Source organism: Rana temporaria, chromosome 2, assembly GCF_905171775.1.
Source record: "Rana temporaria chromosome 2, aRanTem1.1, whole genome shotgun sequence".
NCBI lineage: Eukaryota > Metazoa > Chordata > Amphibia > Anura > Ranidae > Rana > Rana temporaria.
The window spans coordinates 71,690,433-71,704,312 of record NC_053490.1 but is presented as its reverse complement, the minus strand read 5'-3'; the positions used below and the strand labels follow the sequence as shown (position 1 = coordinate 71,704,312).

The following is a 13,880-nucleotide window of genomic DNA, read 5'->3' as shown; positions in this document are numbered from 1 at the left end:
CGACAGAGTAAAGGAAAAGATAAGCCTTTGAAGGGAACGCGATTTGCTTTCATTCTGAAAGAGGATTTGCCGTTTTTACTTTACATATGATTTAACAAAGGGAGTCTGGGAAACGTTTCTCTTTTAAATGAAAAAAGAAACAGATTCTATATCAATCTCTAAAATGTTGTGTAAGTTTTCCAAAAAGCCTTTAGATGTAAATTTTTTATTTTTTTAGGTAAAACTAAAAACAGCCATACAATGTTAGCAACAGGGGGTATGAAGCAGCTGCAACCTGGTCCATGGCCCTAGAGCAATGGTCTCCAAACTGTGCCCAGATACGGTCCTTTGTTTGCTTTTATCTGTTCCTTGGGGCACTATTTCATTCACCTTTACCAACAATGGGGCATAATCCCCTCCTCATCTACAGACGGGGCACAATTCCTCCCATGACACTGACAATTGAGCCCATTGAAATGTTTCCTCCCACTCACATCAGCAATGGAGCACAATTACTCCTACTTACATCAACGATGGGGCACAATTCCTCCCTCTGACACCAACAATTGGGCCCAATGATACCAACGATGTGGCATAATTTCTCCCAAGGACACCAATGATAGGGTAGAATTCCTCCCACTCACATTAAGATGAGGCATTATTTTTTCCCGCTGACTTTGAAACCTTTTCTACTCCCGATGGCCACAGTCTGGCCCTCTAAAATCTGGAGGACAATCAACTGGCCCTTTGTTTAGAAAGTTTGGAGATCCCTGCCCTAGAGGATCCAGATCTGATTGACAGAAGCTTGTCTCTTCCCCTGATTGCACCAATGGAAGCATTATGTTATCATGTTTAGTAGCTGCAAGAGGCTCTCTGTACAGTGCAAGACAGTTGTGCATATGATAGCTATTGATTTAAAGAAGCTCTCCAGCAAAAGAGAAGCCTCGTTCAAAGATTCATAGCCCTCAGCCTGTTCACACCAGTGCAATGGAAAATACAACGCAAGGCATGTGTGTTTTTTTGTGCATTTTACATGGGTGATCCCCTTTTTCTTTTTTTCAGTTCCTGTCAGTAAGCATGTTAATTCAATGACTTAAAGCTAAAACGCCAGGAATTATACTAAAATCGAACCTTGCAGTGGGCCCCCACCCCCGTACTGCAAGGGTTAAAAGCTTGTTTAGTCTAAGGGTGCAGGAATAAGATGTAATACTATCACTCCAGCCATATGACCAGTCTAACAACGCCACCCTTTAAGGCAATGTCAGCCGCAGTCACGTGTATGCCACCTCCATGAACACTGCAAGGTTGATAGCCAATAGCCCAGAGCTTTTGACATCAGTACTGGGGCTTGCTGGATCAAAGGATAGGGTAAGTAATGGCAGCTGATCTCTGCGCCCGTTAACTAAACCAGAATTTACCTCGCTCAGTTCAGAGAAAGAGGGAGGGTGGCTACATTGAAAAAGGGTAGCTTTTCAAGTTCAGCTTTAAAAACTCGTATTGCATTTTTATAGAGTTTTTACTATTGGCTATAATGGGGCACCCTTCAATAAAAAAGGAAACAAAAATTTCAGTAAAAACCTTTTTTATTTTTTCACAACCTAGATCCAGCCTAGGCCAAATGTTCTAAGTTTGCCCACGCACAGTTGCTGCAGGATTTCTCTGACTTCTGATGTACCATCCAAAGAGCCGTTTGCGAGATGCCACAAATGTGCGCATGCTTCGGTGGTCTGCCAGAAAAAGTGACAGAGAACCATGGTACAGGTGCGCATGTGTGAGGGGATCAGGCTCATGTGCAGACATGGCAGAACCCCACAGTGTGTCTGCACATGTGTTGGATCCAAGGTAAAAGGTAGCGGCACTGAAGAAGACAAACTGGGCCTTTTACTTCAGCAAGGCAACAATAAACTACATGGCACGGTAAGGATTTTTTTTATATTTTAAGACAGGGGCAAGGGTAAGGGATTTTTTTGTGGGCGTTAGGCAGAGTGTTGTTCCTCTTTATACATTATATGTAAACTATTTTCCCCTTGATTTTGGGTTACTACAAACATGCATTGAAAAGCAGTTACAATACATTGGCGTGGACGGGCCATTATTTTCACAGAAAAAAGGGGGGTTTTGAATATTAAATCCAAAATCTGAATTCAACTATGCCGAGACAGACTGGTTATTAAAGGAAGTTCTGCCACAGATACATATAGGACTGTATGTACATTATATCTACAGCAATATTTCTACCAACTGGTCTATCTTGCCAGAGATGATGTCAGATAAGGGTTCACAATGTATGCCACCCTCTGCTTTCCATGTTAAAAACCTGAAGGTTAGACACTAATGGACAATCTGTCTTTATGGGTTAGTGAAAGGAGTTAGCTTGCTCCAAAAAGAGACAAATATTTGTGTCCTCTGAATAGCATGGCAGGATTTCTGCAGTAGATGGTCAGACTCAGGACCAGTTCTACCTGCAGTGGAGACCAAACACTGCATCTTTTCCACTGGAGACAATTTGTAAAGTAGAGATCTTGGTTGCAAAGTTGTAAAAGGCTCAACGTTCCTGATGGCAGCTGTTCGGTTGGTAAGTTCCACCGCTCAGTTCAAAGAATAGAATCATATTCCTCCAAGATACTTCTATAATGGTGGACCCCGTACGTGGTTAATATGGATATTGCTTTTGCTTCTTCCCAGAGAAACATGACAGCCATGTGCAGATTAACATTGCAGCTGCAGCTCCTCCACCAGTACAATAGTAGGCCCATCCAATTTTGCAGGTACCTGGAAAAAGAAAAAAACAATTATATACTTTTTCGAAAATGTTTTTCATCTTTTTGTTGAGGTAAATAGAATATATATAAATATATTGCATATGAATGTTGCATATGTCCTCCTCTCTAGTCAGCAGGTGGAACACTTGGCTTCCTATTCCCATTTATCAAGCAAATTTTATCCACTTGTAGGGAAAATTTTGTTGTACACAGAGCTCAGTCAGTCAAGCTCAAAGCACCCATACAAGCAAATGAGTCAATGGGAAAACACTACATTAAAAAAAAAACTGAATAACACATATATTTCAAAGCATAAAGATAAGATTGCAGGTTTCTTCCAGTTCCCATGTAGCTCTGGCTTCAGTCCTACTTGAACCGATCTCCTGAATGATCCCTACAAACTACCAAGGCTCATTTCCTGTAAAGCTGTCTAAGCACTGCACTTCTAATGCCAGCTTTGATAATCACTCACAAACAAGCATATACAAGGATCTGAGTAATTAGGCCTGAGTGGTCTTTCTTACTAAAGATTTACTGTGATTTTCAGACTTCAGGTAACTTTTCATCCCCCTAACTCAGTGTTTCTCAATTCCAGTCCTCAGGCCCCCCCAACAGGTCAGGTTTTCAGGATTTCCATTATTTTGCACAGGTGATTTGATCAGTTTCACTGCCTTAGTAATCACCACAGCCTTTTCATCTGAGGGAAATCCTGAAAACCTGACCTGTTGGGGGGGCCTGAGGACTGGAATTGAGAAACACTGCCCTAACTCAAGCTGAATAGTCAAACACAAGCATAGAGGAAACAAACCACCAGTGACTAATAACTAAAGAATTATAATATTAAAAGGTAAAATATTCTTATTCTTATACAAGCCCAGCTATTACTGGTTCTCTTAAGGTTCAAATGACATGTTATCGAAGCCAGGGCAGGATTCTGAAGAGTCTGTGAGATCATTATGAGATTCTGTACATGATAGCTAGTGATTTCCCATTGTTTGCATTTAGTAAATTCAGCGGAATTTTATGATGAATGAATACACATGTATCAAATACATGGATCTGACATCTGAAGACTTATTTACATGATACTATACCACAATAGCTCAAAGCAGTTAAACTATTTTAAGTACCCTGTGCATCGTAATACACCAAAAGTTGATATTTGTGTTATCAGAATGGCTTTTCGCATTATGAACGTCATTTATCAAAGTGCCTTAAAACTGTGTTTTGACCCACAACAATTAGATTCACTAATCACTTTTCAACTGCAATTTCTTACTGTGAGTTTGATCGTTTCCATGCCGCAGCATAACCAAGGCCCTCGTCATCACTGAAATAATTACTCTCCACCACAGCGCTGGATATAAGCAATGGATTATCTACTTCTCAGACCTATCCGCTGTACATCCACACATTGCATCAGCATTTTCCTTCCTTGCTTTGCTGAGTGTATAATCTCTAATAATATTTAAGTATATTTCAGAAGAAGTCAGGATGTATCCCACTGTGGTCTTATGTGCTAGACCAAGATCTACATAATTTGTGAAAAAAAGTCATTACAACATTTAATATAAGGCTTACAAATGCCAACCAAGCACTAAAGTCCAGCAAAGAATCACCTTCATACTGATGAGTTGTAGGTAGGCAATTATTATGAAGGCCCCATTAACTCCTTTAGGCAAAGGTAGCTTTGACTGATGAAAGCATTGCATTAGAGTGGACGTTGATCCAAATTGCTACATGAGATGATGGGGCGGGGCTTGAACTCTAGAAAAAGGTTATGCTGAGGCATGGCCATCTGACCTAAGGAGATTCAGATGACAGAAGAGTTATCTGTCCAATCACCCAATATAATGTTTTGTATAATCTACCAACGACGTCCCCACCCCTAGACAGTATGTCAGACTACATCACCCTCTCCCGAATGCCCATCTTGCCAGCCGAAACACGGGCCCTGCTCGAAGAGCCCATCACGTTGACCGAGCTACAGCTCGCAGTGGGCAACACCAACCCCGGTAAGGCCCCCCCCCCTGCGGAGTGTTGCCAGGGACGCAGGCGGCGGTGGCCTACGGGCACAGTCCGGGGACACGCGCCCCATTTGGGGCTGGTGGTCTTCGGGGTGTGCTTGACTAGAGGCCCGCTATGGTTTTCAGGCACTGTATTCTGTATTCCTGTATACTGCACTGTGAGCGTTGTTGTATTGTGTTTTTCCTTTGTCGGCCCGCACGGCCTTGTACCGGTTTTACAAATAGAACATTTAAAAAATATATATATATAATGTTTTGTCACAGCTTTACTGGTAGTTTTGACTTTGCCAGAAACTGACTTGTTTTAATGGGCTATGCCCTCAAGTTAAATTCTGAGGTCAGTCTAACGCCTGTCTGGCACTGATGGTAGGGGCAGGCCTCTTGGACTATGCAAGTTTATGGTTTGTGTGTGCTCACAGTATACCTGTCACAGCTATTGGTAACGTTATGTTTGGAAAAGTTTAATAAAGTTTTGGCCTTGCCCTTTTCTAATTTAATCACCAGTGTATCTCTGTACACTGGGAACACTGACAACAATATAGTTCTGTAGCTTTTGCCTTCCCAACCACTTTTTAAGTTGTTCATGTCATTTCTCCCTACCACATAGCTCGGGTTCCTAGTCCTATCAAGGCGATATCCCTTTTTGGAACCAAGCTGTGCTTGGGCTTCCATGAAATATCCAAACCATGGAATTTATCAACAGCTGTATTTCCCATGAACTTTACCACTGCACTGTAAACATATGTTCAATGTCAGTATGACAGATAGACTGGGGCTGTACAAAACCCAAGAGCCAAGTAGCCAATGCACTAAAAACATGACTGCTTTCTTTTCAGTTGCTGTCAGCGGATACACAAGAGGCTTGTTGTTCCCTATATCAGGAGGAGGTACAGAATTCTGCATTCAACACATGAACTAGACTGTAAACTGTTCAAGGGAAAAGGTTAATGTGAACAGTTCAGTGAACTTTGTTAAAACTAATTTTCTACACATCCCTTAGTCCTTCCCTTCACCCATGCATTTTTTTATGCTTATCTATTTTTTCTGATGTCTTCAGGCTAATAACATGACATGCAGGGTTCTCTCGCTCTCCAGCATTATGCCGCCTTACAAACGGCAGGGATTTCTGACGGGAAAAAGTCAGTCGAGAATCCAGACAGGAAAAAAGAGAGCCAGTTCTCTTTTTTTGTTGGCCGTTTTTGGCTGTTTTCCCATCGGAAAAACCGCGATGGAGCATACACATGGTCGGGATTCCCGGCCAAAAGCTCTCATCGCAATTTTCCCATCGGAAATCCCGGCCGTGTGTACGGGGCATTAGGAGGTCCTCCATGATGCAGAAAGTGCCACTGATGTCATGATATCAGTGTAGTTCTCCACATCCTTTTACTGTGAGTGCAGGGTATCGTGGTGGCAGGGGAGGCTTAATGACTGTACTCACAGAAGTGGGTTGAATGATACTGGGCATCATTTAACCCAAAAGAGGCCTACTACTGGACAGCAGACGGCTGAGTCTGTGGGTGATAATGCCAAAAGGAGGCGAGTATGAAAGCAGAGCTCTTTTTTTTAGCAGGTAGTGTATCCATTAAAAAATCCTGGAAATGGGCTTTAAAAGGGAAACCATCTGTACTGACACCCCAAAGCTCCTAATTCGCTCCCTGGTGATCTCACCTCGACCATTGCAGCTCCTCCATATTGGCTTTATTTTACATATACTATCCCCCCTTAAGTCCATCATGAATGCTTCTGCCAGACTCAGCTACCTTACCAACCTTTCAGTGTCTGCTACCACTCTCTGCCGATCCCTCCACTGGCTTCCACTCCCAGCAAATTAAATTCAAAATACTGACAACTTGCAAAGCCATCCACAACTCTGCCACCAGCTACTTTACTAACCTAGTCTCAAAATGCCAACCAAATCGTTCCCCAGGACCTCCTTCTTTCTCGCTCCCTTGTCACCTCCTCCTATGCTTGCCTCCAGGACTTCTCCCGAGCCTCTCCCATCCTATCAAACCCCCTACCTAAATCTGTCCAACTATCTCCTACACTGTCCACTTTTAGACGATCCCTAAACATCCTTCTTGTCAGAAAGGCCTATCCTGCCTCCACCTAACAACTGTACTACTATTATTTTCCCCCACATTTATTACCTTTTGTATTGCTTAACCCTCCCTCTTAGATTGTACACTCTAATAAGCAGGGCCCTCTAATTCATACTGTATCGAACTGCACTGTAATTGTACAATTGTACTGTCTGCCCTTATGTTGCAAAGTGCTGGTGCTTCATAAATCCTGTATAATAATACTGGGGAAGGGTGGAAGCTGACAATGCTCACCTTTGCTTTTGAAAATACTAGATTATTGGTTGTTATACTGATCCAATGGGTCAAATACCTTCTATTTACCTATTTTCCAAAACAAGTATGCAGAATCCTGACTCTCCTGGTCCTCAAGCTTGTCTTTGGTCAGCAAAGGAAAGGATACACAGCGCCTCGAAGTGCAGTATTGGTAAACCATTTAATGATACGTCAAAAGTGAAACTACTCACAAAGGGAGCATAAACACAAGCATGATAGTAATCCTGCAGCAAAATCCAGAGGTGGTTTTCTCCTAAACGCCCATGTCTCTGAAGTGCAGCTGACAGCTCCTGCAGGTGGATTCCAGCATTCGCAGCCTATGGTAACAGCAGGGAGCACTGGGGAGATCGGAGATGATGTCACTTCCGGGTGCAAGGTGAGAGGAGGCGGCTTCACATTTCGAGCATGCTTGCTCCTTCCTCAGGCCATCCAAGCATGCTCCGAACTCGAAGCCGCCTCCTCTCACCCTACACCTTGAAGTGATGTCATCTCCGATCTTCCCTGTGTTACCTGCTGTTCACATAGGCTTTGAATGCTGGAATCCACCTGCACGAGCTGTCAGCTGCTACTGGGATTTTCACGAACATTCAATTCTATGGTCTACAGAGAATGGTCCAAAAAAGAGAAAATATCCAGTGAGCAGCAGTTGTGAAGGCAAAAATGCCTTGTCAATGTCAGAGGTTAGAGATGATAGAAAGGCAACAGAAACTCAAATAACCACTCATTACAACAAATGTATGCAGAATACCATCTCTGAACACAACTAACCTTGAAGCAGATGGGCTACAACAGCAGAATACCACAGTGGGTGCCACTCCTGTGAGGTAAGAACAGGAAACCGTGGCTACAATTTGCAGAAGATTGGAAAAACATTACCAGGTCTGATGAGTCTCGATTTCAGTTGTGACATTCATATGGTAGGGTCTGCCTTGTATCAACAGTTCAGGCTGGTGGTCATGTAATGGTGTGGGGGATATTTTCTTGGCACAATTTGGTCCCCTTAGTAACAATTGCGCATCATTTAAATGCCATGGCTTTCCTGAGTATTGTTGCTGACCGTGTCAATCCCTTTATGACTACATTGTACCCATCTTCTGATGGCTATCCAGCAGGATAATGCACCATGTCACAAAGCTCAAATAATCCCAAACTGGTTTGTTGAACATGATAAAGAGTTCACTGTACTCCAATGGCCTCCACAGTCACCAGATCTCAATCCAAAAGAGCACATTTTGAAAACAGCCACACAACATATTTTCAGAGTCCTGAATTTCACCTGAAGTTATTTGTGGCGTTTTCTTTGCATCCCAAACTATTTTTCTGGCAGTTGTGGCTGAAATTTTAGTTGGTCTACCTGACTGTGGTTTGCTTTTAACAGAACCCCTAATTTTTCACTTCTTGATTAGAATTTGAATTGATTGGCATTCTCAATTCCTTGGATATCTTTTTATATCCCTATTTTTTTACAGTTCAACTACCTTTTCCCACAGATCCTTTGACAATTATTTTGCTTTCCCCGTGACTCAGAATCCAGAAATGTCAGTGCAGCACTGGATTAAAGACACAAAGGTCTGTCAGGAGTCGAGAAACTCACTGACCTTTTATACACACATACACTGATTACAAGCAAACATGTCATAGGTTAGGATGATCACCTTTAATAGCCATTCAAACCCCTTTGTGTCAACTTGTGTGCATGTTAACAGGCCAAAATCACTAGGGTATGTAAACTTTTGATCAGGGACATTTGGGTAGTTTCTGTTGTGATTATAATTTAACCTCCCTGGCGGTAGGATTAATTCAGATTTTAGGTGCTGAAAGCGGTACCATTATTTTGCATGGAAATTTGGCGTTTTATATTGTAGGCCTGTAATTCTTAAAAATAACTCACTTAAATCTGTCCAAACAAGAGTCTAGTAGACATCCCGGGTATAATAAAATTTGAAACACAAAATCATAAATTATAATATAATAAATAAATAATTATAACAAATAATATAATAATAATAAAAATTATTACTTTAAATTTTTTGATAACGAATTTCCCCACAAATCGCTATCGCTCAATTCTGCAAGTGATTCTAATTTATTATCGCTGTTTTCTAGCTGGTCTAAAACCACTTTTGACATAAAGGGACACTTTTGGTAGCTATGGACAATCTCCAGTTTCCAGGCAGAAAGAACAGTTTTTATTATACAAAAGTACATGCAGAACACTGGGCAGACCACTAGGGACAAAGGGGGTGTGTATTTTTTCATACAGTACTGTAATCTATAAGATTACAGTATACTGTATGTATTGTGTTTATTTACTTTTTTAAATTTGGCGCCGATCTCCGCCCCTGTACGTTGTAATGTCGCAGGGATTGGAGCTCGGCGGCATTTGGCACTGTGAATCGAGCGAGGAGCACACCGCTCGATCACACAGCGGGGAGGCATCGCAGGATCCAGGGACAAGGTAAGTAAACCCTGCCTGTGGACACTGCGAGGCGATCCCGAGTCTGGCTCAGGGTTACCGCTTTTGGTTCTGAAATTCCACCCCAAGCCAGACTGGGGAATACCGCCAGGGGGGTTAAAAAGAGTAAACACAGTTGATTGATAATAAATGGCTTTAGCCAAACACTAACCATGAGTGAAAGAAAAGTTTTTGTATCATCGTTCATATTCTCTGAAAAATGAAAGAAAGCATAAATTCTGCCAGGGTATGTAAACTTATGAGCACAACTGTACATAAAAACACCATTGGAATTCTATGTCTATTGGGCCAAATTCTCAAAAAACCTGCCTAACTTAACTTTCAGCAGTTAAGTTACACAGGCGTTAAATTTCTACCTAAGTGCCCGATCCACAAAGCACTTACCTAGAAATGACACGCCGTGTAACCTAAGTGCCTCCGTCGCAAGGCGGTCGTCTGCTCGAGGGGGCGATTCCTATTCAAATGAGGCGCGCTCCCGCGCCGGACGTTCGGCGCATGCGTGTGACGTAATTTTTCCCGACGTGCATCCCTCGAACGTACTTTACGCCGGGCTTTGTGGATCGCGACGGGACAATAAAGTTGCGTCGGGTAAAAAAAAAAAATACGCGCCGGGAAAAAAAAATTGAAATTTAAAAAAAAATGCGGCGATCGAAAAAAAGGTTTGTTTTTACAAGGTCTAAACAGTTTAGGCCTTGTAAAAGCATCCCTAATTTTACGTATGCAAAGCGTAACTTACGCAGAAAACACAAAGCTAAAAAGCTTTGTGGATCTGCCTAAGTCCTCATTTGCATACGCAAAGCGGCATTTCGACTCGAAATGCCCCCAGCGGCGGATGCGGTACTGCATCCTAAGATCCGACAGTGTAAGTGTCTTACAGATGTCGGATCTTCTGACTATCTTTGGAAAAATCCTTCTGAGGATCGTTTCCAAAGATAGCCACAGGGATACGCAGGCTGAACAGCAGTTCCGCCTGCGTATCTCCTTTGAAGATTTGGCCCATTATTCCTTTTAGAACTCATTGATGATATGTACAGTAAAAATCAGAGAACAACATCTTGAATTTAATCAGCTTTCCCATTTATAGGATATCCAGCAGAAAGATGTGCTACTTTGAACTATAAACGTGTTGATGTTCCCGTCGTCCTGTTTCCAGAACACTTTCGAGAAGGTCTGTAATTTCACAGACTTAAGAGCACATAGAAATGCACAATTATTATTTACCACTCGCATAAATCATTTGGAGAGATTACTAAGCAGAAAATTGGTTATGCTTTTGTTAAAGCCTTGCGTGTTATTATAAATCCTTCTCTGGAGCTGAGATAAAGGTCGGCTGAGGAAGAAAACATATCAGCTGTATCTCTAAGAAAACCTTACCATCAAATAATAAGAGCTGCTTTACGGGAACTTCCTACTTCTACTTTGTAGAAATTACCCACCTCAACACCCACATTATAAAGATGATGTTTAGTCTGGATCGTAAAATATTTATCATAGAGATGAGAATTCTTCTGTATGCCTGTTAAAGCATGTGTCAGGCCAAAAACAGTTTTATGAAATTTGGATACAGAAATTTCGTAATGGAAGAGAATTTGCTGGTACTTTTCAAGTGCTACCAATTGATATTCAGATTGATTGTTCTTTTTATTGTACAAATCTGATAAAAACACATAAAAAGGAGAAGGAAAGGAAAGGTGTTACATTTGGTCAGACAATACAAGACAATAACGTTGCTTCATAAAAAGAATACTTCTACATAGAACTACTGTCAATACTCCACCATTCAGCAACGTCCATGTTTTTGGGAGTGAAAGGAATGTTCCTATACTTTCAACTGCTCCTTCCTGCTGTATCTGCTACTCGGCCTCTTTCCAAGTGTTGGCTGTTCGCTGGGCAACTAGCAGAAGGTGTCCCTGTTACTAGGCAGTGTTCCACCGCTGCCCATTTCACAATCTATGCCACGATTGGCCAATGGGGGTATCCACACCGCTAGGCAGGAGCTTGGCACTACCTGCTCCACGACCCACTGCCCTGATTGGCCAACTGAGCTATGACACCCTATTTAACAACCCGCTAAAGAAGAGAGAAGGATTTTTACTTGATTGTGGCTTCAGGTAAGTAAAATGGGCATTTTGTTCTTCATACCAGCAGTTAGTTGGGGGGGGGGGGTGGGGGCGGGACTTGGTGGTGGTGGGGGGGGGGGGTTGCTAATATCCTGGAGTTGGGTTTTAAGGTGAGTTTCTACCAGGTTCTAATATGGTTTTGAGACCTTCGCAGTGAGACCACCTCAACTATGATTCCTGTACAATTATTTTTATTTTTTTTAAATAAATAAATAATTAAATTATGCCATGCACTAGGATCAGCGTATCGGCTCTGTTCCTCCCAGTGCATACCTGCAAAAATGTTTTCAGTGTGGCTTACAGCTGGGAACAAGCCTTTGAGCAAAGCCATGCCTCTGTGCTAAAGCACACCAGATTAGAAGAGCTAGGAATTAGCTCCACACTGCTAGGATTAGAAAAGAGACGAGGTCTGACTGCCCCTGGCAATGGCATAACCTAGGCCTGGAAGACTTTTTCTCTACCCTTCACCTTCAAATAGCCCTTATGAAAAAAAAACTCATACTTTCCTCACATACTTTTGTGTTTTAAATTGTATTATACCCACTTTACATCACCAAGTACATCACAATGATTATGAGATGGTTTCCATCTTCCCGAATTTCAGGCAGCAGATTTGGGTCTTGCTTACTCTATGTTAGACAAGTTCAGTCAATTAGCCTTCATGGTGTTGTTGCTAAAAAAACTGGCGCCTATCAGCGAGTTTGAGATAACATTCAGCAATTAGATAGGAGGGGAGAGGAGCATTGGCAGCAAAATCTCAAATGTCTTTTACAGTTACAGTACTTCAACTCAACAAAAGTAAAAACAAGTCAGAAAAACTCAGCCTACAACTTATTCAACAGTATCTGTACAAGAGGAGTGCTCATTCTCTGCCTTTTATATTAGGTGTATGCGTATATTACTGAAGATCTGTGCCTATTCTCAGACCATTAACTTTGAAGACCAAACATAACCATTTACTGCCTTTGCCTGCTCACTGCTTTCTGCAATAGAAGAGATTTTCTCCTACAATCAGTCCAGGTGACAAAAATTTCCCCAGACAGGTAATACCTTAAACTGGATACAGACCCCAAAACAATGCTCCCCCACTCAACAGAAAATAAGGTGTTTTTAATTCTTTCTCTGTTGACGTTGAAAATGTACCCTTATTTCCTGTCTGGTGTCCTGTTACCAGCACAGGAAGTAAAGGAAAATCTCTCCAATGGAGCTTGTGATAGGAGTAGAACCAGATAAGGTTTTGGATTCTTCCCCACTCTATCTAAAACAAAAAAAAAATAAGCAATTCCTGGATGTGTTTGGACAAAATATTGTCACTGGAACAGGAAGTGAAGATTAATCTAACATTGTCCAGGATAGCAGTAGAACCCAACAGGCTACTGGATAATTCACTTCCCTAGCCAAAAATAGTTTTGCCTGGACATAAACTTTAAGATTGAATGCTATGTTGTGCAACTATAAGTATAAATGTTATGTAACATTTTTCAGCTTCTAGTTCTTGTTATTAGTCTAGAGTAGTGGTCTCCAAACTGTGGCCCTGGGGCCAGATGCGGCCCTTTGCTTGTTTTTATCCGACCTTTGAGGCATATCTCCTGCCACTGACACCAACAATGGGGCATATCTCCTGCAACTGACACCGAGGATTGGGGCACTATTCCTCCCGCTGTCACCAACTATTTTTCCCCCTAATACCAAAGATCAGGCATTGTTTACTCCCACTTGGCACAGTCCGGCCCCCCTAACACCTAATGGTCAGTAAACTGGCCCTTTCTTTAGAAAGCTTGGAGACCCCCAGACTAGAGTGTAATCTCTTATACAGTGGGCTCCCACTCCTATCAAGATCTAACTTTTTATGCTTTGCTAACCAGTTGTATAAGCTTATGAATTTATGTATGCCATATGGTGATACAGTAAAACCTTGGTTTGCGAGCATAATTCTCTTCCAGAAACAAGCTTGTAATCCAAAGCACTTGTATATCAAAGCATTTCTTTTACAGGGTATAGAAGAGAAGCACCTCTAAGTATAGCAATAAATTGCTAAATGTTGTACCTTCATCAAATGTAACCATATTGCTACACTTAGAGGAGCCTCTCTTCTTTTTTATACTCAGTTTTGAAATGGCGCTACTCTAAAGCCTCGTACACACGACCGAGGAACTCAACGG

The 13,880-nt window shown here is 41.9% G+C and overlaps 1 protein-coding gene across 2 annotated transcripts in view; it reads right to left on the bottom strand.

Moving 5' to 3' along the window:
• Positions 1 to 1,001: 1,001 nt before the first annotated feature.
• The window catches only part of LHFPL6 (LHFPL tetraspan subfamily member 6), a 217,508-nt gene continuing 204,629 nt past the window's right edge, over positions 1,002 to 13,880 (bottom strand). For both annotated transcript variants that reach the window (XM_040340360.1, XM_040340361.1), the window contains exon 4: positions 1,002 to 2,751. In XM_040340360.1, coding sequence (XP_040196294.1) covers positions 2,633 to 2,751 — 119 coding nt within the window. In that variant the 3' untranslated portion in view covers positions 1,002 to 2,632. The remainder of the gene's footprint in view (positions 2,752 to 13,880) is intronic.